Genomic DNA, 27078 nt, shown 5'->3' with positions numbered 1-27078 from the left:
ACGAGTGAGCGATGAGAGCATCAAAAAGAGTTGGAAGGTTATGCTGCACACACGTGTGGTGGGAGGAGTGTGCAGGAAGTAGAGTGGTCTGCAGAGGTGTGATTTGGGAGACTTTGGCACATGTACATTTCTGGGAAGGCAGGGGCGGGCGGGGACAGCGCTGCTGGCTACAGGAGTTGCAGCATTGACCTGCTTAGAGAGTATTTTAATTTAATCCCATATTCTTAGCAGAATATGGCTTGCAGGGCTGACTGCATGGCTCTCACAGGAGAAGACAAAACTGTCTGTGCTGGGAAGAAGTACAGCACTAGGTGGCCAAGGACATTGCATCTCCTGCCCTGGAGGCCATGCACTCCTAGTTGTCTGGGGTCGCTCTTCCCACCCAGCCCTAGATCTCTTGAGTGCTAGGAGAAGAGCTCTATGTCCAAGGACCACCACATAGCTCCTTTGGGACTGAATTATAAATGTTCTGTGTGGGAAGTGGTGAAAGAACTCATGAATTTCAAATTCCACTTGTCCTGGTGAGCCTGTCACCAAAGCCAGTGTTCACTGGTGCACATTTTTAGTTTTGCTCACAGCCCTGGATCCTTAAATACAGGGATGTCTTTAGGGTCCTCAGGGGCTTGAGTTTCTCCACTGTGCTTTGTACTATGAGTTAAGGGAAGCCATATGATTTAGTGATACTCATAAAGATGGAGATTTGCAAAGTTTGGGATTGAAGCTGGCACCGTCCATTCATCTGACAAGCGTTATGATGCCAGATGCAGAGATGCAACAGTACCAAGATGGATGTGACCTCAAGGAGTAGCTGAGGCCAGTGGGGGATGACACCCTCCTCACTCACTTGTAGCACCATGGTCCTGGATGCCATAGGGTAGAGAATTTATTCTCATCCTAGAGTGATTGAATGGTGTATTTATCCACACAGTACTAGCCTTGGGGTCACGCAACACTCAGCATCATGGGCAATGCTGGATGGCATTAGGGTGCACCTTCTCCCAGGCACAGGGCACTGCATAAAGTATCACCTGATTGCCTCCCTCGGATTTCCAGGCATTTCTAGTCACTCCTGAGTGGCTGGCTGGGACAAGTGGGTGTGTAAGGGAGTGCTAGGAGTTCAAGAAAGTCTTTAAACCCCAAGCCCTAAGTTCATGTCCAATTTTAATCAAAGAATTGATTGAGAAGGATAATTATTAAATTAATATATTTATTTCAGAAAGTATAGAACCAAGGAAAGACACCTGCATGGCTTGAGACCCATGTGGAGGGCCTGTGGAGAGGACAGAAAAGAAAGTTCAAAGAGCTCCTGCTATGTGGAGAGCAAGAAGGGGGTAAAGAGCCCATGTGAAAAGTAAGGGCTGGGAGCTGCTTCCACTTTGGCTCAGTCCAGCTAGGCCAAGATGAGGAGAAGCTCGCTAGAATCTGGAGGTTCATGGGTGGTCAGGCAGCCCAGAGACCTTGCCCTCCCGTTGCAAATATTTATCACCTTATGGTGGTGGCCCTACCTACCTGCTCAGGAGAGCCGGAGGGACAACTGAATGATTTAGGCTAGGGGGTATGTCAGGAAGAGACCAGCCATAACATTAAGCTTTAGGGTCTAAACTTGACCAACCACAATGTCAGGATTCTAGAAAAAGTCCTTCCTCCCAGGGAGGGACTCAGGTGTGGAAAAGCAGATCATCCTTTGATCTCTAGCAAGTGCAGCCTTTAAAGATAGGCCCTGTGACATTCCTGCTTCTTATTTTCAGGGTCTAGTCACCCTAACTGCCTAACTCCTCTCCAGTGCACAACCCCCACCATCACTTTAGCTGAGCTTTCTAGAAAAACCATCATTCCCATCAAGCCAGAACTTGGGTGTATTAACTTGATTTCTCGTTGCTGTGACAAATACCCAAGAGAAATAGTTTAAAGGAGGAAACCTAGGCTGACCGCAGTTTCAGTCTGTGATCACTTGGCCTTGTTGTGTGGGTCTGGACCTCCTGGGCTCAAGCCACCCCTCACTTCAGCCTTCTGAATAGGAATAGGTGGGTCTAGTGGTATATGCCACTACACCTGGCTTCTGCCTGTTCGTTGTTCTTTTTTAAAAAATCTCCCTCTCTCTCTCTCTCCCTGTGTGTGTATGGGTGTGATGTTTCTGGGTATTTGTATTTATGAGTACAGTGTGATGTGTGCGTGGAGATTAGAGGACAACCTTGGGTGTCGGTCCTTACCTTCCACCTTGTTTGAGACTGGGTGTCTTTATTGTTCTTGTTGTGTACACCTGTCTCCACCTCCCATCTTGCTGTAGGAGTGCTAAGACTACAGATGTTTGCCGCTGTGTCTAACTTTACATGGGTTCTAGGGATCTGAACTCACAGCAAGCCTTGTACCCACTGAGCCGTTCCCCAGCCCACTTTTGCCCTTTTTTAATCAACTCTTTGTTTGTTTTGCTGTTGAGCTATTTGAGTTCTTTATATATTGTGGATTTTGTCTCCTTGTCAGATGGTAGTTTGCTGGCAGTTGCTTGAGTTCTGCAGGCTTTCTTTTCTCTGTTGATGTTTTCTCAGATGTGCAGTAGCTTCCTCGTTCAATATCATCTCATTTATTTAGGCTTTCTTTTATTGTCTGTGTGTTTAAAGTCATATTTAAAAAGACTGCTTGCCTATAACCAATGTCTTGAAGTATTTTCCCTCTTTTCTTCTAGTTTCATAGCTTAGATCCTTTGTCCATTTTATGTTTTTGTTTTGTATTATTTTTTGTACAAGGTAAGAGACAGAGTCTAGTTTTCATTCTTCTGTATATGTGTATCCAGTTTTCCCAGTACCATGTTATTGTAATGGGGTGCTTGGGGTCCAGAAAAACCCTTGGACCCCATACCCTAGATTCATTTTTAATTTTCAAAGAATTGAATAAAAAAGACTGAGAAAGATAATTATTAAATTATATTTATTGAGGGAAGTACAGAGTCAAGGAAAGGCACACATGTGGCTAGAGATTCCACATGGATGGCCTGAAAAAACCATGGAAAGAAAAGACAGAAAACAAATTTCAAGGAGCTCTTGCCATATGGGGAGCTGGAGAGAATAAAGAACCCATGTGTGGGAGAGAAAGAACTGGGGGGGGGGGTCCTCCCCTCGGCTCAATCAGCTAAAGAAAAACTCACCCACAACTGGAAGTTCCCAAATGGTCAGAGTCTGCCTTCCCCTTGCAAAGGTATTTATGACCTTATAGTGGTGGGCTATCTTCTGGCTCAGGTGAACCAGAGGGCCAGATGGCTGGGTGGGGTTACGGGCTGTCTCAGGAAGAGGCTAGTCCTGATACTGAGTTCCAGGGGCTGAACTTGACCAACCATAATGTTTAAATCCTATGAAAGACCTCCCTCTCAGGAGGAGGGGTCCTGGTTATTTGTGGAAAAATAGGTCTAGGGAACTAGGCAGGAGATAAGAACTCAGATTATCTTTGATTTCTAGCAAGTGCAGACTTTCCTGCCTTTTTTACTTTCAGGGATCCAGTTACCCTAACTGTACTCCTCTCCTGATGAAGAAACTGCCCTTTGTCTAATGTATATTCTTGGTGTCTTTGTCAAACTCAGTAGGCTGTAAACATGTGGGTTAATTTCTGGGTTTTCTTTGCTGTTGTTCCATTGGCCTACATGTCAGTTTGTATGCCAGAACCCTGCTGTTTTGATTACTATAGCTTTGTGTGTTGCTTTGAAATGAGGTACTGTGAAGGTTCTAGCTTTGATGTTTTTGCTCAGGATTTCTTTGGCTCTTCAGGGTCTTTCATACTTTCTATGTGAATTGTATGTTTATTTCTTTTGCTTCTGTGAAGAATATCTTGAGTATTTTGATGGGGATAGCACTGAACCTCAAGATCATTTTGGTGAGTGTAGACATTTTACTGATACAAATTCTTCCAACCTTGGGCATCTGATGCCATCCTCACTGTCCTTCAGTCACAGCACTGTAGTGAGAGCATGGCAGGATGGCCAAGGCTTGGCTCAAAGTCAATGATCAGTGGCAGCCAAGGCTGGTTAAGGACAGGAAGGCAGAGGATGTAGTCTCTCAGCAAGTCTTGACCAGGCCACTTGTATACAACTGTCCTGGGCATGGGGAAAGGGGGTGGCTCCAGTGCCTCCCTACCAGATATCAGAACAGCTATTCACATCACATATTTGCTCTGTGCTAGGTATTTATAGTTTAAAGTACACAGGGTCTGTGTGTCAGTTATATGGCAATACTATGCTGTTTTTTATGAGGGACTGGAGAATCTGTGGATTTTGGTGTCTGGAGGTTTTTGACTCAATCTCCCATCAATATGAGGAATGCCTCTATGTATCTTAAGGTTTAAGTGTTGTTCTCCCTTACACTGAGACATTGTGACATTGCAGAATGCATTTCCCAAGAACAGAGGTTCTCATTGTACAGTGCTGAAGTCTGCTCCAGACAGTCAGGTATTTAGCATTAACATAACGCTTGTTATCTAAGCCACAGACTATATGCAAATTTCTCCACTTGCCACAATAACCGTCTTTACAGCAATTTTTTTCTCCACTGGGATGGTCCCAGGGGTCCTGACCTCTCTGGGCTCTTCTAATCTCCAGGATTTCTTTGTCCTTCATGACCTTGACATTTCTGGGGGTCTGGAGAGGTTACAAGAATATTCCTCAATCAGGTCTCATGGATTTTAAGCTGCCCTCTGAAAACACAATCCAAAGGACGCCACCTGTTTTCTTTCTCAGGGCCGGGCAGTCGGCGAGAGAGACCCCTGTCAGCAGCCCGCAAAACCTTGTGCACAGCTGAGGACCGAGAAGAAGATGTCTCAGCAGTGCTGCGAGCCATCCAGGTGGAGAACGCTGCCTTGCAACAGGCGTTTCTAGGCCAAAAGTTGGAGCTGCCCACCAGCCCACTACAGGTGCCAGCATAAGTGGGGAGGAGGCCCAGGAGGGACTGGGCCATGCAGGAACATGTGACATCTGAGCAGCAAGATGGGGAGGACAGGCTGGTGAGCCTTATTGACCACAAGCTCATCTGCATCTGCGTCGCCCTCCCCTCAGTTCATTGACACTTGCTCTCCAATCTGCCAAGGTCCCACTTTTTCTCCCACCATCTCACAGCTTTTTCTTTTTTTATATATATTTTATTTGTTTGTTTGTTTATGTGTATAAGCACATTGTTGAACCCAGACCGGGATTGGGACCAACTGAGTTGATATGAAAATGAACCAAAGAGAAACCAACCTCAATGGCAATAGATTGTCCTTCATTCCCAGCAAAGAACAATGGAGGTCAAACAGTCTGTCCAAGGGATCAGAGTCTGCACACTCAGGACACAGCTGAGCTGGATTTTTATAGGGTCAGAGGGTGGGAAAAGAACAAATGGAAAGGGGGTAGAAGAAAAGAAGAGAGGGCCAGGCCATTCTTCCTGTTGAGTCTGTGGCTCTCTGCACACCAGATGTTCTTATCAGAGAGAACATTTGAAACATTTTGCAGCCCAGAGACTTTCCGGAAGGTCTGTTGTTCTGAGCCTCCACCAAGGTCAGCTTGCCCTGTCACTCTGTGACTTATTAGTCCTTCACATACCAGGGTCTCTTACTACTGCAAATGAACACCAGATAGATGCACCACTCTGCAGCTGTTCTTATATGGGTGCTGGAGAATTGAACCCAAGCTGGCAGACTATGCAAGGTAGCACCTCTAACCACTGAGCCATCTCCCTAGCCCTTTTTTGTTTATTTCTGACAGCCATAGCTGAGTGTTTGCCTACCTCTAACTAAGGTCACTTCCCTGTAAACTTGAGATTTCTCAGACCAGAGTTATGAATCTCTGAGCCTTGTGCAAAACAGTACACAGTAGGCCATGGCTCTCCTGCAGCTTCTCCCAAGAGCAGATTCTCTATAGGCTGCCTTTGTCTGGGCCCCTGTCTGCTTCTCTACTTTCCTTGTGCATGCAATATCTCTAGCCTGAGGTATTTGAGTTTGTACCTGTGCCTTCAGCTTTCAGCAACCAACTGGAAGGTCAGTGGTGGGATGAGAAGGACCTTGGGGAGCTAAGACCCTGGATTGTCCCAGTGCTTTCTTTTTTCATGGAGACATGGACTCTGGTTCTACTGCTGACACCCTTTTCCTTAGCCTGTCCTTCTCGAAGCTCACAATGACCCCAGGATAGACAGGTCGGGGTTCTCTTCCTGGTTTATTGATGTGGCTGGCTTAGGCCCTGTCTCTGCAAAGTCAGCCTTAGCCAATAGCCCATGTCCTTATCCACACTGTCAGTTGCTGTCTGTCTCAAGGATGTTTTGTGGCCTTCAAGTAGAACCCAAGTCTATTCTCCAGAGATCTGTCCTTTGCCCCAGCCTATATCTAGATATGAAGAAGGGCCCCACCTCTCTGATCTTGTTGTGTGGGAAAAGGATGCAGTTATGGCTTTGTCCTGCCTCAAACCATATGATGACATCTTTCCAGGATGTGGAAGAACTTCGAGCAAAGCCATGGCCCAGTCTGCTGAAGGTCAAGGAGGAAGGCCTTGAGGTCAGTTGCAAGGCTGAGCCAAACCAAACCCAGAGAGGACACCCTTCTTATTGTTCCCGAGAACCCACTCTGCCACCCAAGAACCTGAGTGCCAGGTCTTCTGCCTATTTCACAAGTGGGGAGAATGGGGCTAGAATGGAGAATGGCTTGGCCAAGGTTGCAAAGTGAAGCCAGAGGTTGGCCAGGCCCACTGACTTACTTTCCTAAAGAAGGACTGGGAGTGGGGCATGTCTATACTGACAGATACTCCCAGGAAGCTGTTTGAGCTGAGCCCTGCTGTGAGAGGGAGCCTACAACAGGGAATATTGTTGAGGAAGAAGAAACAGCTGTGAGGTGGGAGGGAGCCAGCTGCATTAAGGATTAGAAAGAAGCCCACTGTGTTTTGGCAGGATGCTGGGATAGGGAAGGGCTAGTACCTCAGAGCCCCTGAGTGGATTTCTCTTGGTACTTGTTCTATTAAATGGTGGTCATCTTGAGCTCTATTTTGACAGACTGGGGATACTACACACCCCATGATCCAGGGTTCCTGGGTGGCCTGACTTCTGAGTCCCCAAGCTTCCAAGGTCTCAAATCATCTAAAGAGAGGCATTAGAACCTGTTTCTGGTTTAGATGGTAAATGAAAAAGCAAGAGGAAGCTCAGAGAATCAAACATCAAAGATCTCAGCAATGGTCCAGGATCCTCTATGGGGTCTGGTTTCTTTGTAGAGAATTGAGCCAGTGTGAGCTGAGATGGTGAGTGGCTTAGATAAGAGACATACTGTCGACCTGGTGTCCCTGTGCCTGGCTCCTACAATGGGACTGTGGGTCTAGGAAATGTGTGCCTTTGACTGTGGCCCTGTGGGTGTCAGGCTGGAGGGTTCCCTTTGACATTTGCCTGATAGACTTTTCTATCCTTAGCTTCTTGCTACCACCCTGATGACTGCTTCTGAACCATCAAAGGAGGCAGTGGAAGACAAAGCTGCCAGCCAAGCCACCAACATAATCTGTCTTTCAGGAAGCAGGTACTTGCCAGGGAGGACACCAAGACCAAACCGGAAATGTTACCACACTGCAGCTGTGAGGATCTTTTTAGCTGAGACTTTGCTTTGCTTTTCCTGAATACCTGTCAGAAACAACTAAAAGAGCAAGTATTTAATTTGGCCTGTGGTTTCACAGGTTTCAGTCAGTCCAACATGGTAGGAGGTATGACAGAGCAGAGCCATTCCTACCCTGGCAGCCAGAAGGTAGTAGCAAGAGAATATTATGGGAAAGGGTCAGGGCAAGAGATAGTCCCAAGAACACACAGCTAGTGGTGTACTTCCTTTAGAGACGTGCCTTCCACTTTTCACCCCCTCCTAATAATGTCATACTATCATGAATCAGTCAGTGGAGTGAACCATTAGACTGAGCCCTCCAGCTCAAAACTCTCTCTGGAAATACTCAATGTTGTGCTCCCCTCAGCTACCAGTCTCTCATCCAGTCCAGACTCCCTCCAGCCCCAAAACACAGCATTGATGGGATTTCTTTCAAGTTAATGACTTATCCATTTTGGAAAAGTAACCAAATCCATCTTAGGTTTCCATTGGAATACTCCACACAGTGCTGGAGTAAACTTATCCCCCAACCAACCTGAAACAAAGTGGCTCATGGCAGCATCTGCTCCACTAGTACAGTGTGCTCAAGTCCAGCATTCTGTCCATTAGCATGTAGTGTCTGACTCTGGAATTAGCAAGTTTTATTAGCAGAATATCCCCCTCTGGTCTCTAGGGAAAATTAATCTGGGGTTCATCAGCTGGAGCCTGCAATTTCACACATATCTTGGCACACAGGCACACTCTCAGGGCCATTATACATGTTGTAGACTGTACAAAATGCTGAGCTGAGGGCAGGAGGGGGCTGCAATAGGTCTGCATGCTGGTTACTAAGTGGCTCTGACCAGAGTCTGCATCAGTCCAGAGAAGGGGTGGGGCTTTTCCACAGGAAGAGATGTACTAATCAAGCTGTGTGTCCTATAAGTCTGCACCTACCCTGAGAGTTCCTTTTACAGACAGTGAAAAGACTGAGTGGCTCAAGGCACAGCTACCATTCCTGCACACCTGCCAATCTTAGGTGGAAACCAGGCTCAGGGGTCCCTGCCATGGGAGGGATGAGATAGCTGGGCAGTTTCTATCTTGATAGCTCTGTAGCAGGTGGCACTCATGGCCACGGGCTGCCTTCTCTGTTGCTGGATACCCATGTGCTTCAGTCCTGGGGTGCTCAGCCCACAGTTACACATGTGGGGTACTGCAAAACTCCCTTGCCAGGTCTAGAGAGCCAGTGCCTTTCATGGCACAGAAAGCAGGCAGGTGTGTACTCTTGCAGCATTCAGTTTCTGTGAAAGCCCTCTTGGACGACCTTCAGACTTGGCACTTGTTGGGGATTCATTGTTTGTTGGTCGGTTTTAACAATACTCCTGAACACATAAAAGTCACCCTTAGCTAGCAGGTCTTACATAAGCAGACCAGGAGCTGGGTATAACTTATGGCCCTTGGTGTGGCTGACCTCTGCTCCTTACTATTAGCAAGTTCTTAGTCAGCTTGGAAGGTCAGCTAGCTGGCCAGCCCTAAGCAGTGTTTCTCCACCTGATCCCTGATTTCATCACTAATTGTCTAGCTGTTTACAAAGGAAGAAACAGGCTTGCCCGTGTGTGCCTCTGAGCTTTATGCATGGTATAGACATGCTTCTTAAATTGGCAATTCTCCATGGGTACAGAAGTCAGTGTGGTCCCTTTGATGGGAATATTCTCTTTTGTGTATCATTTGTTACTGCCTCTTTGGAAAAAATACAATCCCATTTCAGACAACAGCAAAAGCTTCCAGAAGTCCTGCAGACCATCAAAAGTGACTCTGCCCATCTCAGCAAGGTGGCTGCATCAACAGAGAAGCAAGTACTAGACCCAGAGGTGAGAGCCTAGACTTTTGGGGGTGCCACCTGCTCCCTTGCCACCCTTGAAGGTCAATGGGGACAGCCCTCATAGCAATTGTTTCTTCTTGTTGGGGATTTCTCTAAAGGTGATGTCTGTATCTTCCCTTCTCAGCACAGACATACATGTGATGGAGCAATCAAAGTAGAGAGAGGTGTGGGCAGAAGTTTCTATCAAGTGAAAACATAAATAGCCTGTAAGGCCATGGGAAAATGTCCTGTGTTGCTCATGGTTGAAAAAGGAAAATGAAGCTAGGTGTGGTGGCATACACCTATAATTTCAACACTCAAGAGTCTGAAGCAGGAATATTTCCATGAGTTTGAGGCCTTCCTGGCCTGCAGTGAGACTCTGTCTCAAGCAGAAAAAATAATATGTATTTTTATTTTTACTTAATTATTTGAGAGATAGAGACAAAAGAAGCAAAGGGGGGGGAGGGAGAGACTGGGCACATTAGGGCCTTCAGCCTCTGTAGACAAACTCCAGACCTTGTTCTTCTGGCTTACATGGGTACTGTTGAATGGAACCTGGTTCCTTTGGCTTTGCAGGCAAGTGCCTTAACCACTAAGCCATCTCTCTAGCCCTCAAACAAAATGTTAAAACTTTAGCCCAGTGTGGTGGCACACGTCTTTAATCCCAGCACTCAGGAGGCCAAGATAGAAGGATTACTGTGAAGTTGAGGCCAGCCTGAGACTACATGGTGAATTCCAGATCAGCCTGGCTAGAGTGAAACCCTATCTCAAATAAAAAAAAAAAAGAAATAAAGAAAGAAAGAAAAACATGTAAGCTTTAAGACAAAATAAAAGAAATGCAAGCTACAGTAACCTTTGACATCTACATTAACAAATTATTTGGACAATGACTTCCAGCACAGTCAAGGTCACAGTGGAGCAGGTATAGCACTTTGCTGGCTAGTGGCTGCATGGGTGAAGTGTTTTTAGAGCAGAGGGGCTAGACTTGGGAAGAGCTGTAGAATTACACAAGTCACCCAGCCCTAGTAGTCTCACTCACTGTAAGGAACTAAAAAAGGTATTGGACAAAGATGTCTCTTGCAGAATTGTTAGAAGAAGGAAAAGATGAGGGACATGCAGGGAAGCAACCCAAAGCCTTGTTAGTTAGGGATGTGTGGTGTGTCAGCACACAGAACATACATGGCATCAGCCCAGCATACCAACACTTGGAGGTCTAAAGAAAAAAGATTGCAAGCCGGGCGTGGTGGCGCACGCCTTTAATCCCAGCACTCGGGAGGCAGAGGTAGGAGGATTGCCATGAGTCCAAGGCCACCTTGAGATGACAGAGTTAATTCCAGGTCAGCCTGGCCCAGAGTGAGACCCTACCTCAAAAACAAAAAAAAAAAAAAAAAGATTGCAAGCTTAAGATCGACCTAGGCTACAGACTAAATAGTGAGACCATGTCTCACAGAGAGAGAGAGACAGACAGACATCTATATCACATCCATCAAGGCTCAGGGAGGGGACAGAAAGAATACAAGAGCCAGAAGATGGAAAGAGTGCTTTGGGACACTCTCTTGTGGACACAAAGTGGCCGTTGCATTCATGATCTGACAGCAGCCCTCATTACCTGAACAAGACCTGCACAGTATTGGACCATCAACATATCTTCATGGATGACAGAAAGAGGGAAGGAAGAAGGAAGGGCAAGAGAGAGACAACACAAAATATATAAAGTTAACTAGAGCTGATGTTACTAATTATTTTATTTATTTTGAGAAAGAAAGAGGTAGATAGAGAATGGGTGCACCAGGGCCTCTAGCCACTGCGAATGAACACTGAACTCCAGATGCATATGCCACTTTGCATCTGGCTTACGTGGGCGCTGGGGAATTGAACCTGGGTACGGCAGGTAAATGCCTTAATCACTAAGCCATCTCTCCAGCCTGATGTTACTAATCTTTATTGAGTCCAGTGGGGTACAGTGAGGTGTGGGGCTGTGTACTACAGTGTGGAGCAGTGTGGAAGTGCTGGGAAGATTCTCAGTGTGGTATGACTTGGGCCACATTAAAAAGAGTCCTACTTGATTAAGTTTCTTTATAGGAAACAGAAAATCCAGGGCAGACTGACTTACACACAGGGAGGCAAATTACATGCAGATTCTTCTCACTAAACTGCCAAGGGTGAGACCGGTGTGGAGGCTCAGCCAGCCACTCAGCCAGTCTCTCCACTGGTCTGTCTCGTCTACATAGTGCCAGGTGTATTACAGGTGCCCAACTCTTCTTTGTCCCATGTTCTCCAGCAGCTGCCAATAGCTCTCCCTCTTTGTGCATCTCCCACACAAAACTGACCCAAGCATGTATGCGTTGATCTGAGCTGAGTGGGAACCCCTCCTCCCTGGTGGCTGAGGGGACAGCACACACTAGCTTGCTTAGGTCCATCAGAGGTCGGAAAGGGCCAGTCCCCCATACCATGGCCTTATCACTGAGGCAGGAGGGGGTAGGTGGCTTCACTAGAGGGAAACCAAGTGGTCTCAGTAGAGAAAAGAAAGCAAGCACCATGGACCAGGGCTTCCCCAGACAGCAGTCCTTCAGCCTTCTAGGTAGTGCCCTAGTCAGGCCACACAGCATAGGAAGAGCTATCCCACAGGGATGCAGGCAAGTGATGACGCTTCCTTAGTGCACCACATTTAGAAACATCATTTCAGATTTCAATGCCCTCTGTAGGCAGCCTTCCTGTCATCCTTCTGACTTCCTCCTTCCTACCACCAGCAAACCAAGGGAAGAGCACTGCTTACCTGGCCCCGAACTCTGACAAACCCAAGCTCAGGAGCCTGCCTACCTCTAGTCATAGCAAGGCCCAGTCATATAAGCCTGGGACTTAGGCCCAGGACGATCAGGGGCCTGGCCAGGGCCCACTCTCTGGTAAAGGATGAAGAGGGAGCTGTGGCTTCTGACAGCCCAGCTAATCAAAACCAGTGCTGAATTCCTTCTGGGAGCTCTGAGCTGACCTGTCCTGACCTACCCATCTCCATTCCCATTGCGTGGCAATCAGCTCATCCAAACACACGCTGGGAGTGATAGCACATCTCGCTGGCTATTAATTAAAAAAAAAATAAGTGGGGAACAGTTGCTGTTCATTTGCTCAGCTCCCTGCTCACAGAACCGTGGCAGATACCAGCTCTAATTAACAGAGGGTCCAGGCACGCAGGGAATGCACCATTTTATAAATGGCTGATCCATGGTGACCAGTGCTGCAGTTGTGCCCAGAGGGCTCCAGGAAGCCATGCTGCAGAGTCTTTGTGTTCTGATGGCATCCACACAGACTTCCAGTCCAGACATCCTCCCCAGGAAGGAGGCAGGCATTAAACAGCACAGGAGAGCATGGGGATGGGACTGACACTCACACCAGCACTTCCTGGGTGTTGGCATCTTGCTTACCTTCAGGACTGGGATTCACACGTAGATGATAAGTCTGAGTGATGCCATGTGACCGGACAAGGCAGTGGGGACTTTGATGTGTATTGTAGTACTCTGCTCAGTGAACACACTGGTGTCTTAAATAGCAGACTCATTTTCTCATACTTGCAGAGATAGGAAGTCCAAGGTCAAGGTGCTTCCCAAGCCAGTTTCTTCTAAAATTCTATTCCTTGGCTTGCAGATGGCTCATTCCCCACTGTGCCCTCACATAGTCTTGTTCTGTGTATGTATAGGTGTCCCTGTTGTGGCTTCTTGTGGACCCAGTGACCTCCAATGGATTAGGGCCTCCCCAGTATATGACTCTGTGTGTGTGTGTGTGTGTGTGTGTGTGTGTGTGTGTGTGTGTATGTGTGTGTTAAGATAGGGTCTCGTTCTAGTCCAGGCTGACCTGGAATTCACTGTGTAGTCTCAGGCTGGTCTTGAACTCACAGAAATCCTCCTGCCTCTGCCTCCTGAGTGCTGGGACTAAAGGTACATACCACCATACCCAGCAATGGCTTCATTTTGATCTAATCACCTCTAAAAGGCCCTCCCACCAAACACAGTTACATCTTTGAATACTGGGGATGTAGACTTGTAACAGATGAGTTTGAGGGACCCAACACAGTCTACAGCATCTACCCACTTCAGCAGATGTCACAGTGTGCCTCTGTGATGAGTGATGCAGGGAGAAGTTCATGCTCAGGCAGAACTGGAGGCTTTTAAGATGCCTTTATTTGTAAACCTGTGAAAATAATGCTTAGTAAGTGCTTAGGGTACACAGTCACCATGTTTTATTTTATTTTATTTTATTTTATTTTATTTTATTTTATTTTATTTTATTTTATTTTATTTTATTGTGTGTATGTGTGTGCATGTGAATATGGGTGTACATGTGCCACAGCATTTGTGTGGAGGTCAGAGTATACCTTCAAGCTATTCTAGTCCTTGCCTTCTACCTTTGGTTTCTACCTGTTTGAAGCAGGGTATGTCATTGTTCACCCCTATGTGTGCCAGATCAACTCAAGCTTCCAAGGATTCGCTTCTCTCTGCCTCCCATCTTGCAGTAGGTTTGCTGGGATTACAGACACATACTATGCATTTAGCTTTATGTGGGTTCTAGAGATCTGAACTTAGGACATCATACCTGAGTTGCAAGCACTTTAACCCACTGATCCCTCTCCCGAACCATATTTTACTTGGCTTGGGGAGAGGGTGGTTGCAGTGCTAGAGATTGAACCTTAGGCCTTATTTGTGCCAGGAAAGAACTCTACCACTAGCCGCATGCCAGCATAGTCCCTGTATAATGCCTGCAAGTAGGAACTCATGTATGCCCTATTGCGTGGCAGGTGCTATTCTGACCCTCATTGTACAGATGGGGGACCTAAGACATTATGAGGCTAAATAACTGGCTGTAGGCCCAGGTGGGGGGGGGTGTAGAGCAGTGGGTCAGCTGAATTCAGGTCTTACCAGTCTTTACCTATGGTGACATTTTCTTTTAAGGACAAGTGGAAAATGAGAGATGAGATCAAAGATGCTGTCTATGTGACCATGGAAATCCTGTCCAACTGGGGCAATGCCTCATGGGTGGGCCTTACTGAAGTTCAGTTCTTTGACCTGAATAGCACAAGACTGTATGTGTCATCTCATAATGTGGACATCCAGAACACTTCCTCGTCATCTGAGCTGGGCTGCCTTGTCAACAAGAACTTGGTGGTAAGAAAGAACACCTGAGCTTGGCTCTCTGCTGTAGATTTTGGCATATACTCTTTGCCCACAATAAATCAGTGCTGAGGGTATAGTCACAGGCAGATGGTGAAGCACGTTGCTGTCCACCCCAGTTCTCTCTAGGGCAGAATGGGAGGAGTCTCTGGGAATGGAACTCTGGGGGCCCCAACATGTCTTTCCCTAAGGTCTTCCCTAGACCCTTGCTCCTTACAGTTTTCTTGAGGCTGCAGATCACCCCTTTGATCTACCTGCCATTTATTAAGGTCACTACTATACACAGGATTCCAGGGCCTATTGACATCAGAGCTTTCATTGTACAGATAAAGAGACTAGGCTTGGAGATGGGCATACGTGTGGCCAGAGTCACTTATGGGAAGATAGTGAAGCCAAGTTCATGTCTATAGCCAGGGTCTAAGCCCATACCCTCTCAGCATTCTGCTTTTTGTGACTACAAGGTATACACAACATACTCCACAGACACTGAATGTTCTTTTTTTATTTATTTGCAAAGAGAGAGAGAATGAATGGGTGTATCAGATCCACTTGCCACTACAACTAAACTCCAGATGCATGTACCACATTGTGCATATGGCTCCCAATTTAAAGAGGACACAAGAAAGAGAGGCTTCAATGTCCCCAGCTCCTGTTCTTGCCAGTGTGGTCTTTGGTAACTTACCAGCCTACCCTTTCTTGCTCCTGAAAAATGAGGAATTGGAGGTAAATAATTCATTATATCCCTTAGGCTGCAAGCAATAGAAATGGAATCTCGCTTACTTTAGCATACTTTTTAAAAGAGAAATTTGTTTTAACTGGGTATGTTGGTGGGTACTCATAGTCCAAGTGTTCTGGAGACTGAGAGGCAGGAGGATTGTGAGTTTGAGGCCATCCTGGGCTAGTTCAGTGCTAGTACACTGCTTGCCTAGTATTCCCAAATCCCTGGTTCCATCATCCCTGCTACCAAAAACAAAAGGTAAGGAGAAAGAGGAAAGGGGAAGGAAAGGAAGTGTTTGAAGTATTTTTTTAAAGATTTTTTTCATTTTCATTTATTTATTAGCAATAGAGAGAGGGAATAGAGAGAATGGGCACGCCACTGCAAATGAACTTCAGATGCATGTGCCACCATGTGCCTCTGGCTTATGTGGGACCTGCAGAATTGAACCTGGATCCTCAGGCTTAGCAGGCCTTAACCACTAATCCATTTCTCCAGCCTCATATTTGAAGTTTCTTGAATACTTGCTATGCCTTCTCCTGGGCAGAAGTGACCAGTCCTCCTGGGCATCTTGGGCTCTTACATTGCATCCTGGTGTGCACCTATGGTCTGGTCTTTGTTGTTGGAAGAATGGCAGGATAAACAAGAGAACTTGGGATTCTGCTGGAAAGGCTCATAAACTCAAGGTCCCACAGAGAAATTGTGCTGTCTTGCTTTGAAGACTTTACTGAGCATCCTTCTTCCACATCTGCACTTGGAGTTCCACCCAAGCATCATTTTCTCATTGAGGCCTTCCCTGCCCACCCACCCACACCAGCATCACATCATCTTCTCTAGAGCCCGTGTCCTCAGAATAGGTTATCTTCTCCATATATGTCAGTCTTCCCATGTAGCTCCTAAGCTCTTCTCTGTTCTAGTCACACCATGTATAAAATCCAGTGCCACATGCTTAAGCTTCTTATTTGTAAATAACTATAGGCTCACAGGAAATTGTCAGAATAGTAAAGAAGAAAAACTAGCAATAGAGAAAAATCAGTGGAACCAAAGATGGATTAGCAGTTAAGGCACCCACGTAAGCCAGACACACAAGGGGCCGCACACAGCTGGAGTTCGTTTGCCATGACATGCCTATTCTCAAATCTCTCTCTGCCTGCCTATTTCTGTTTCTCTCTCTCTCTGTCTCTGTCTGTCTGTCTGTCTCCCTGTCTATTTCTGTCTTAAATAAATAAATAAAAATATTTTTTTAAAAAGAAGACTGTAAGGGGTTATTATGAACCAACAAATAGGATAATCTGCTTGAAGTAGGCAAATTCCTAGAAAGATATTAATTACCAAAACTGACTCAAGAATAAACAGAAAATATGAATATACAGATCCCAGGGAAAGAAATTGGATTGATCATGAGAACCCTACAAAGAGATCCAGGACCAGGTGGCTTCCCTGGTGTACCTAGCAGATATTGAAAAAGAGAGGAAATTGAGTTGTTCATGGGAACCCCACAAAGAGCTCCAGGGTCACATGGATCTCCTGGTGAACCCTGTGAGCACTGGCAGAGGAGTGAACCATGGACAGTCTTTATCACTTATACAGTGCAGAGGAGGAAGGAGCCCATTCCATCAGATTCTCTGAGGCCCAATTGCCTTGTCTCTAAAGCCAAGCAAAGGCCTGATGGGAACCGAAAGCCACAGACCAGTGAGCAGTGGAAAGGTGCTCAGTACTCCTTACAGAAATACAGATGAAAACCATCCTGAGATCCCACTTCACGCCCACTGGAGGACTAGAATTAGACACAAGGAGAAAGTGGGAGCCTGTGGGGAAATGATGGCACCTCATCCTTGCTGGTGGGAATGTACAAGTGGGGCAGTTAGTGTGGAAAACAGTGTGCCAGTTCCTCAGAGAATGAAAGATGGAGTCACCCTGTGGCCTGGCAGTTCCACTCCTGGCTGTATACGCAAGAGGCAGAAAGCATGTGTTCATTAAAAAATTTTGTGCATGGAAGTTTATTGTGACATTATTTGTAATAGCTGAAAGGTGGAAACAGCCCAACTGTGCACCATCTAAATAAATGATGAAAATGTGATATATCCACACAAGGGGCTATTATCCAGCCATGAGAAGGTGTGAAAGACTGATATTAGCAACAGTGTGGATGGATGAACCTTGACAACATGGCACTGAGGGACAGAGGCAGACACAGAAGACCCCATTTGTATGAAACACTAAGATCCAGCCAATCTCTAGAGACAGATAGGGCTAGAGCAGGAGTGCGAGTGAGTGATTACAGCAGGTGCAGGGTTCCTGGGTGGGGAGGGAGAATAGAAATGAGCTGGACAAAAATGGTGACAGTGACGGGCAGCATTATAAACATGCTGGAGAAGATGGTAGCATGTACACTTGAAAATGGAGAATCTTATGATATACGAGTGACATCTCAGTTGTAGCAAAACACAGAGGTGCCAGGTGCTCTTGCCTAGCCTTCTCCAAAGGCATCACATTCTGTAATACATTCTTGACAGCAGGAACTTGACATTGGAATAATGGACAGACCTCATACCTATAAGCGTGTGTGTGTGCGTGCGTGTGTTTCTATGCCATTTTATTTACATGTGGCTTTGTGGAACTACCAACTCATTAAGATACAGAATAAGAGGACTGAGGAGATGGCTCAGTGGCTCAAGGTGCTTGCTTGCCAAGCCAGCCTGCTCCAGTTTGACTACTCAGTACACACATAAAGTCAGATGCACAAAGTGGTGCATGCATCTGTAGTTTGTTTGCAGTGACAGGAGGTCCTGGTGTGCTTGTGTTCTCTCTTTCTCTCATTAGTAAAGATATATTTTAAAAATATACATAACAATTTCATCACTGCAGAGGATTCCCTCTGTGCCTCCTCACAGCTACACCCCATGCCCATCCCCAGCACTGGCAGCCACTCACTCATTCCTCATCTCTAGACATTGTCATTCCAAGCATTCTTGGGTGGGTAGATAACTTGCCTGGTGTGCATGAGGCACTGGGTTGATCCCCAGCACCAAAAACAAAGTAGAAAAGACTGTATAAATGGCTCCAGACAGTCTAATTGTTTGATTGGCTGGCTCCCCTCAGCATACTGCCTCTGACTTCCTTCCAAATTGTTGGCTATATCAGTTAGCTTATTCCTTAGAAATGCACTCATTCATCAGCACGAGATTAGTTCTAAGACAGCCCTGCAGTGTGCAGGTCTGTGTTAGGTAATGCTGGGACCGAAAAGCACCTTTGGATTTGGAGTTAGTTACTACCGCAACAGCGTTTTTCTGACTATCCATTCTAAAGTAGCCATTCCACTAACCATTATGTTCTCATTTTCTTCATGGAATTTATCCCTGCTTGTTTTTTTCCCCCTTGCTAATTGAATTTGTTTGCTTCTGTGTTGACCCACAGCAACTACAACCTCGTGGGTGAGTCCCCTGCACATCCTGCATCTAGCTTAGTGTTCATCCTGGGAGCAGTATACCCCAAGGCCTGCTGCGCACTCCCTTTTGCCATCTTCTCCAGACCATGCTGGCCATTCTCCCACTGCCACCACTGGTGGTGGTTCCCACACGGAGGATTTTTTTCTGACCTTCTGGGCCTCCCATGCAGCAGGCCTAAGCTAGGGAGGGCATTGAAGCCTCCAGGAACAGTCCCTCAGCCACACTAGTAGGGGACAGGGAATAAATATGCCACTTCGTTGTCATTGTGAGATGTGTTTACACTGGCATCCTGAATGCCTGGTGACCTTATACTCTGGGTGCAAGAGTGGCAACCTTGGTTAGGCACAGTCTGGCCTTCTCTGTTCTCTCTGGAATTTCTGTCACTGTCTAAATTAGCTGCTTGCACAGGCTTCCTGCCTCAGGATCTGCTTCTGGGAGAATCAAAGCAGAGGCAGAATGAATGGTAAGATTCTGATCCTACTCTACCTTGTGGCCTGTGAGCGCCTGCAGCAGACCAGAGCCTGAGCTGAGCTGTGCCTAAGTCTTCACACTCAACCTGGGCTTTGAGAGGCCCAAGCACCACAGCACCAGCAGGAGGGCTCCATGTTAGCTCCTTTCCACCCCAGTGATGGCAGAGAGGATACTGCAGATGCTGTGCTGCTGGCCTGTGAGCCATTGGCTTCCCACAAGGCTCTCTTGTAGATCTGGAAACATCAGAAGGCTTAGCCACTAATGAGACCCCAAGTTATTCACAGGTTAATGTTCTCTGACTCCGAATGCCACAGTTCCCACTTAGCCCTCCTATTATTTCTCCTGCTGACAGAACTGTGAAGGGAAATCAATTACAGTCCCTTTGCCATGTGGAAGGCTGGCCTTCCCTGTCTACCTTTGTCAAATAGCCACAGTGACCCATTTCAGGCCCAGTCCAGGGCAGAACTGATTTGGTGGTGTGTTTCTTGACCTCTTGGAGCTGCCAGGAGCACTGGACGTTCTTGCACAGCTTAAGGGACTTGCCAGGATAAGTCGGAGCCCCTTGAACTCAGGCCTTCCGTCTTCCCTGCTGAAAGGCACAGTTGTCTGGAGACAAGCTCTCTCTGTTCTCTTCCGCAGCGCAGCTGGAGCCCGGGCCTCCAGCCCCAGAGTCGTCATATCCCCTTCTTGGCCCTATCCAACCACAAGCCTGCTCCTGGTGACATGACATGAGTTTTTTAAGATACAGGGTGATGGCTCTGTTTGGAGGAAAAGAGTCCTCATAGGACCCCAAAACATAGCTGTGGGGCCAGGCAGGACCTAGGAGGGAGGAGAGGCAGCTGGGAGACAATAGGGAATGCTGGGGACTGGAGAGTGGTGGAGAGTAGCCCCTCAGGCTTCAAGCAGCACACAGCTGTCTGGGACCCTAAGTGCTATATATTCTAAGCCTGCTGAGAAGCCAGAAACCTGTATCTTAGGGGAAGCTGCCCTATTTTTCAGTCTTGACTATGAATTGGGCATATTTTTTCTCCCTCTCTAACATTTCATGAACCAAACAAAATGCCTCTGCAAACCAGATGCAGCTTGCAGTCCCTTCTCAAAGCTTCTGTGTGAGGACATATGTCAGAAGGCCCATGTCACTGAGCCACTCCTTTAGTCATCTTCAGGGGAGCTTCCATGGCTTCGGTGGATACTTGGTGCCAAGGATCTGTGCTGAGTGCTAGGGTTCTGGGATGGGTGAGGCCCACATGCTTCCTTTTTTCACAGAGCTCATGGCTAAATGGGCACATAGGGACAGGTCACTATGGAACACTGAGATCCATGCTGACCTCAGGTATTGCAGGGAACTGGGATGCTTGGAGGAGAGGCAGTGCCATGGGAGGAGGGGACTGTGGGGCCATCACATCTAACTGAACCTCTAGAGCTACAAAGGCAGGAAGCACAGTGCAAGCAAGCAGAGGCCCACCTGTGCCGAGGCATACAGCCAGACAGAGTGTGTGGTTTGGGGCAGCTGTGGTTTGGGTTCTGACAGAAGGTAGAAGGGTCATGGAGATGACAGATGGGGACCTAAGTGGAGCATCCTGGTTTGGCTTGGCCCTCTGTCTAGGGAGCACTAAGCCAGTGGGCATCTTGCTCTAGGGCCCTCAAGCCTGAAAGGGTGGCTTTGGACATACCTTGAATGCCGTCTGCCATGGGTAGGAAATGCATGAAGCTTCCACACTTGGAAACCCTGAAAGGGAACAGAACAAATCCCCAGCTCAGTGCCACAGCTCTGTGCCATGGCCCCATCCCAGCACATGGCTTAGCCACTTTCTTTCTTTCTTTCTTCTCCATTCTCAAATTTGAAACAAACATTCCATAGAGTTTGACAAAAGAAAGTCAGGAGCTCTGCTTGCCAAGTTAATCAAATAGCATGAGCAGTGGTTCTCTTCTGCTTCCAGAACTCTTCTCAGAGCCCATTAGGCTGATTAAAATAAAGCCCGCTGCATTTTGAATTCCATCTGGCTGGCAGATCACAGGGGCATGTCTGGCAGCTTGGTGCAGGGGCAGGGCTGATGGCACTGTGAAGCACAGTCTGAAAGGGCTAAGACCCACCCATGCTATAGAGATGACCTGGCCTGGCCTGGCCCTTGGCTTTCTGCTGGTTGTCATTAGTCCTGCTTATGGTCCTTTTACTCTGGGATAGGCAGCAATGTGCCTAATAGCACCCCTCTCTCATTGGCCTTTCAGAACAAAAAGGACCCCTCTGTGTGGACCTGCCCTTTCCACCCACCCCTCCAGCTCCACTTTGTGATCCACAGCACAGAACAGCTGTCAGACTTTGCTCTGTCCAAGGTCAAGGTTCAGAATTACTGGACAACAGATGGGGTAAGTAACAGCTCAGACTCCTAGTAGCCCACCTGGTGGGGCACACTTACGTTTGCCATGGACTTGGTTGTAAGTGAGTACAAGGAGGCCCTGCTGCCCTTCCCTGGGCATAGCAAGAGCCACCAAGAATGAAGCTTCTGGCTTCTAAGGATTGGAAGGTGGCATTACTTTTCAACATTTGGAGGAACTGGAAAAAATACAAACTGAGACTCCATTTCCCAGATCAAGAAACAGACAGAGAGGTTATATAACTTCCTCTAAGTCACACAGTCAGTCAGCATTAGACTGAGAATATAGGTTCATACATTCAGACTCGCTCATTTTGTTGTTGTTGTTGGTGGTGGTGGTGGTGGTTTTCTTCGAGGTAGGGTATCTAGCCCAAGCTGACCTGGAATTCACTATGTAGTCTCAGGGTGGCCTTGAACTCATAGTGATCCTCCTACCTCTGCCTCCTGAGTGCTGGGATTAAAGGTGTATGTCACCATGCTGGGTTCAGGCTCACTCTTGTAGCCATTGTTTCAGGGCATTGATCAGTAGTGCCTCACCTCGAGCATGTTCACATTCAGCAGGTGAGCCAACACCCAAGATTCTGTGTGTCTGACTAGACTGTTAAGTGTACGTGCCATCCTGGAATGTGGACCCTCCTCTGCATAGCCAATCTTCCCTATGGCTGCTGGGCCCCGCTGGTTCCAGAAGCTGTCCCTTCCTGTCTACCTCTATAACATCTCTCCCATCCTCATCATTCCTTCCCTAGCCTGTTCTTCATGAATTTATTTGCATTTATTTCTTCATTCTCTGGCTATTTCTGAGCACACAGCAGGGGTCATCGAGCCTCACAATGCATTCTGAGTGTACTGGTATGAGAGACAGACTGCCCTGGAGACCTGCCTTGTCTAGAATCTGACAGACAAGGACGTACAGAAATATAATGCTGTATGGTGAGGCCTGATCGGGTAAAGCAGCATCCCAAGGGTATTGTGCTGAGGTGTCCTGGGACTTTTCAGGACCCTCATCACTCTCCTTGGTTCCCTCTGCTGGTAGACACAGAGACAGGAATGGCCTAGCGTTGCCTTCACATCTTCCATGGGGGAGCAGTAGCACAGAGGATGTAGTGAGTAGGGGCTGGTCCCCAACTTCTGTGTTCTTAAAAAGACTCTAGAGAACAGTAGGGACTGTGGCCATTTACAAGCCTGTAGCCAGCTAAGGGCAGACCCTGACCTTCAGTGAGCAGCCAGTGTGGAGGAACACCAGCCTGTGCTGCTGCATCTTATAACTGCTCAGAAAACTTGGAAAGCTGGTTTGGGTGCTGTTGGTATTATCTGTTTGTTCATTTGTTGAGCGTGTCTTATTATGACTCCAGGCCTGGAGCCTACTGTGTAGGCCTGTCTGGCCTTGAACTCTTGACCTTCCTACCTCAGCTTCCTGTATACTAAGCCCATGCCACCACACTCAACTGGAAATAGTCATTGATTTATTTACTTATTGGGTTTTCAAGGCAGGGTTTCACTCTAGTCCAGGCTGACCTGGAATTCCCTATGTAGTCCCAAGGTGGCCTTGAACTCATGGCGATCCTCCTATAGCTGCCTCCTCAGTGCTGGCATTAAAAGCATGCACCACTACGCTTGGCTGAAGTGTGATTTTCTTTTGCTTTCCAATTATTTATTTATTTATAAACTTTTGTTTATTTACGAGAGAGAGAGAGAATGGGAGAATGGGTGCGCCAGGGCCTCCAGCCACTGTAAACCAACTCCATCCAGATGTGCGCGCCCCTGGGTGCAGCTGGCTTACGTGGGTCCTGGGGAACCTGGGTCCTCTAGCCTATGCAGGTAAGCGCCTTAACGGCTAAGCCACCCCTCCAGCCCCCGTAAATTAATTAACTGATTCATTTATTTATTTTATTTTTAAAAGAAGGCTAGAGAGAAAGAGAGAGACCCTTGCACCCACGCTCGGGGCCGGCTCCTTGAAGTGTGATTTTTGCTATGAGGCTTCCTGGTTTAGAAATGTCTTTCATTAATTTAAATTATTTCTAAAACCACCATACAGTTCAAATAAAACAGATCTTTAGGCTGGAACTGATGGCCGCAGATGATCTGGAGCATGGAGGAGGTCTCCTCCTCAAGCTGGGGAGGTCAGGAGGGTTCTTAGAGGAACAGACACCTAGAAGGGTACAGGCAGGTTCTGCTGCCCTGAGTGGAGGCAGGGCTTAGCCAGTGTGCTCTGGGAACCGGTGGGCACTGCAGGGGAGAGGCTTGTAGGCATGGAAGGATTTGGCCACTCAGTTGCCCTTCCTGCTGAAGGCTCAGCCTTCAGTCTTATCTTTTATCAGCCTTCAGGAGGTTGTGTCACGCCTCACAGTCTCTCCTCTTGGCCCAGACACTCAAGTTCACACCCCTGGTGCATCATCAGAGCCCCGAATGCCCTTGTGTCCGGCCTGCCTCACCAGCAGCTCCCCCTGCTCGTGCCTGCCTCCTGAATGCCCATAGCTATGGCTGTCTCTCCACCCTACGGCAGTCACTCCCTTAATTCCTGCTTGTTCCTCCTGTCTCACTCAAGTCCAAATGTTCCGCCCATGTCTCTGCCTGGGGTTCCCAGAAATCCCAGAGGATACTTACTCAGGGATCCATCTTGTCCCTGCCCCTCAAGCTACTTCTGACCATGGGTCTGTCTTGACCTCCCTTCCATTGCTATGTGCACTGTGACAGCAGGTCCGAGGGTCTCCACCATGACTCTCTTCCAAGGAGTCGAGGAGATGCTGAATGCATAAATGAGTGAATGAATGAAAAAATGAGTTCATGTTCCCATAACACATGACCAGGTGTGCTGCTATCCTTTTTTGACATCTAGGGGAGAGCTGTAGAACAAGAGAAGCTAGAGGCAGAGATGGGAATTTATCAGAAGAGGTAGCCCTCCCCTCTGCCCTCCTCTCCTCACCACCCTCCATCCCTGTACTTCTTGCTAGCACGTATCTCCAGAAGCCACCAACTCCTGGGCACCAGAGACCTGGGGACCTGTGAGGCAGACACAGTCCCCGCAGCTCTGTTCATGTGCCCTACTGCCCAGAGGGGTAGCAAAACTTTCTGAGTTGTGTTTTTTTTTATAGTAAGTATTCTTAAAAACATGAAGTTCTGGGACTGGGGAGATGGCTCAGTGGATAAAGCACTTGTTGCATACATGGGAAGACCTGAGTTTGGATCCTCAGTGCCCATATAAAAGCCAGGCAGAGGGAGGGAATTACCATGGGATATATTTTATAATCATGGAAAATGTTAATAAAAATTTTTAATTAAAAAAAATAATAATAATTAAAAAAAAAAATCCAGGCAGGAGTGTTAGCCCATCTGCAATCCTAGTACTCAGGAGGCAGAGACAGGGCCTCCCTGGGGCAAGCTGGCTAGTGAGAATAGCCAAGTCTGAAATTCTAGGTTCAAGTGACAGAATCTGCCTCAATAAATAAGCTAGAGAGCAACTGAGAAAGATACCCAGCTTCCACCTCTGGCCTCCACATGCACAAACATATACACACATGTGAGCATACACCTGCACATGTGCCGAAACATATGAACACATACACAGTAATTAATAATAATATTAATAATAAACTCCTGGAATTTAAATTTGAGAAAAACAAGTCCAAGTCTCTGGAACAAGTGAGGGAGTTTCTGGGAGCCTGTCAGCTTCCCTTCCTCATGGGCCAGCCCAGTCCCTGAGCCCTGGAAGGCCTCAGGCACAACCCAGTACCTTAGCTGCAGCTTCCAGGCCAGGTGCTCAGGATGCCAGGCCTGCTGGCACTTCCTAGTAGGTGCTCATTGTACCTTGTTGTAGAACGGGAAATGAAACCAGGCAACCTGCCCAAGTGTGTGCCTCGCGGCTCAGCGCTGTCATGGAACCTGCATTCTGGGCCAAGGAAAGCAGATTTTCTCTGCAGGATCACAAAGCCCATAAGCTCTGTGCCTTGGCCAGGACTGGTCCTTATTTTCGCTTTGAGTGGCCTTTCTAGGGCAAAAAGTATGGAAAAGGCTCAAGGCCTTCCAAGTGCCAAGGGAACATCAGGGTGTCACTATGGGGCGTGGGGAGCATGCGCTGCAGGGATGGAGCCCCAAGGTCTCCTGCCACCCAGGGTGGAGTGCTGAGGACTGGTGAGCCGCTAGGCCACCTCTTATGTAACACATGGCATCTGTTGCCAGAACTTACGAGGGGCAAAAAAGTGCAAACAAATGCAGCTGTGGGCTGGTTGACTTAGTATTCTTCAGAGAATGCTACTGCTGTGTGTTTTGGAGGAGATAAAATGAAGTTTATAGGAAATATAATTCATCCTGGTAGGCACAGCTTGTTAATGCAGTGTTTTGTGTATGGGAACCTGAGGAAGGAAAGTTAACTGGGAGCCACTCCAACCAAGGCTCACTTAGACTGGAGGAGAGGAAGACTGGAAAAGGAGAGTCTTTCATTGGAAAATGGGCTGCCTGTGAAGTTCTCAGGTTGACATTTCTGGGCTCCTTTCCCTCTCATTAGGTGGCTCTGTGAATGTGGGCTGGCCTGAGGTAAGAGGCTTAGGAGGGAAGCAAGACAGTAGCCATGGATGTCTGAGGTGACAACTGCCATTTGTCCAATGCCACCAAGGTCAGTCCTGTGCAAAGCACCTGAGTGCTCTTGTCCAATGCCACTGCTTAGTGGTCCGTGGGATGAGAATGAACAACTGCATGAGGTCAGTTCTGTTTGGCACCCAGTGGTCCCACAGAGGCGACAGTGCTCCCTAACTCATAGATGAGGAACCTGGGGTTGGAAACAATGAGGCCTTACCTGGCAAGTGGACTAGGTCTCTGGCTGCCTGGAGTGCTGCTCTGAGAAGGATTAGGAACCTTCCCTCTGGCTTATCGTGTTCACTGTAATTGGTTGTAGATGATGGTCGCTGGCTCAGAAGGAGGGCCAAATAACCTGTCTGTCACATCTTTTCACCTTCCAACCCTAACCCTACTAGAGGATATAAGGGACAGAGCTGGGTAAGGAGTCCTTGCAAGATGACAATTGAGGAAGGGAGCCAGTAGTTTCCCCTTTGTAGTAGATGGTTGCCCAACTGTTGTAGTTTGGAAGTGGATGTTTTGCCTTCCAAGGGTTGATGTGGAAGTCTGGTCCTTGCTGTGGTGAACAATGATGAGAGGTGGTAGCCCTAAAAGGGCATAATGGGAGGTCACCAGGGCACTGCCTGCTATGATTTGAATCTGGAATTCACCCACCGGCTTGCAGTGGTTTGAATGCCTGTAACTCAGTCTGTGGAGCCTTTAGGATGTGGGACCTGATTGATGGAAGTAGATCACCAGCCCAGTCCAGAGCTCCACCACCCCTTGTTTCCTGTGTGTTGCAGTGTGGCGAGCTGAGCCACAATGAACTGAGCCTCTGACACCATGAGCCAGAACAGTCTTTCCTCCCATAAATTGTTTCGGTCAGTTATTTGGTAACAGCAATGAGAAAAGTGACACTGCCCTTGGAGGGACTAAGGTTGTTCAT

General features: G+C 47.4%; 1 protein-coding gene across 8 annotated transcripts in view; it reads left to right on the top strand.

The window, feature by feature from the left end:
* Katnip (katanin interacting protein) overlaps positions 1-27078 on the top strand; it is a 223978-nt gene that overhangs the window by 143502 nt on the left and 53398 nt on the right. For 7 of the 8 annotated variants that reach the window (XM_045131100.1, XM_012951121.2, XM_045131096.1 and 4 more), the window contains 6 exons: positions 4721-4893; positions 6439-6504; positions 7403-7506; positions 9323-9425; positions 14356-14568; positions 21439-21576. In XM_045131100.1, coding sequence (XP_044987035.1) covers positions 4721-4893; positions 6439-6504; positions 7403-7506; positions 9323-9425; positions 14356-14568; positions 21439-21576 — 797 coding nt within the window. The remainder of the gene's footprint in view (positions 1-4720; positions 4894-6438; positions 6505-7402; positions 7507-9322; positions 9426-14355; positions 14569-21438; positions 21577-27078) is intronic. The other variant, XM_045131101.1, reaches the window with a different exon arrangement.

This window comes from Jaculus jaculus, chromosome 12 (genome assembly GCF_020740685.1).
Source record: "Jaculus jaculus isolate mJacJac1 chromosome 12, mJacJac1.mat.Y.cur, whole genome shotgun sequence".
NCBI lineage: Eukaryota > Metazoa > Chordata > Mammalia > Rodentia > Dipodidae > Jaculus > Jaculus jaculus.
Note: the sequence above shows the minus strand (reverse complement) of the source record. Positions and strands in the feature narration are given on the sequence as shown.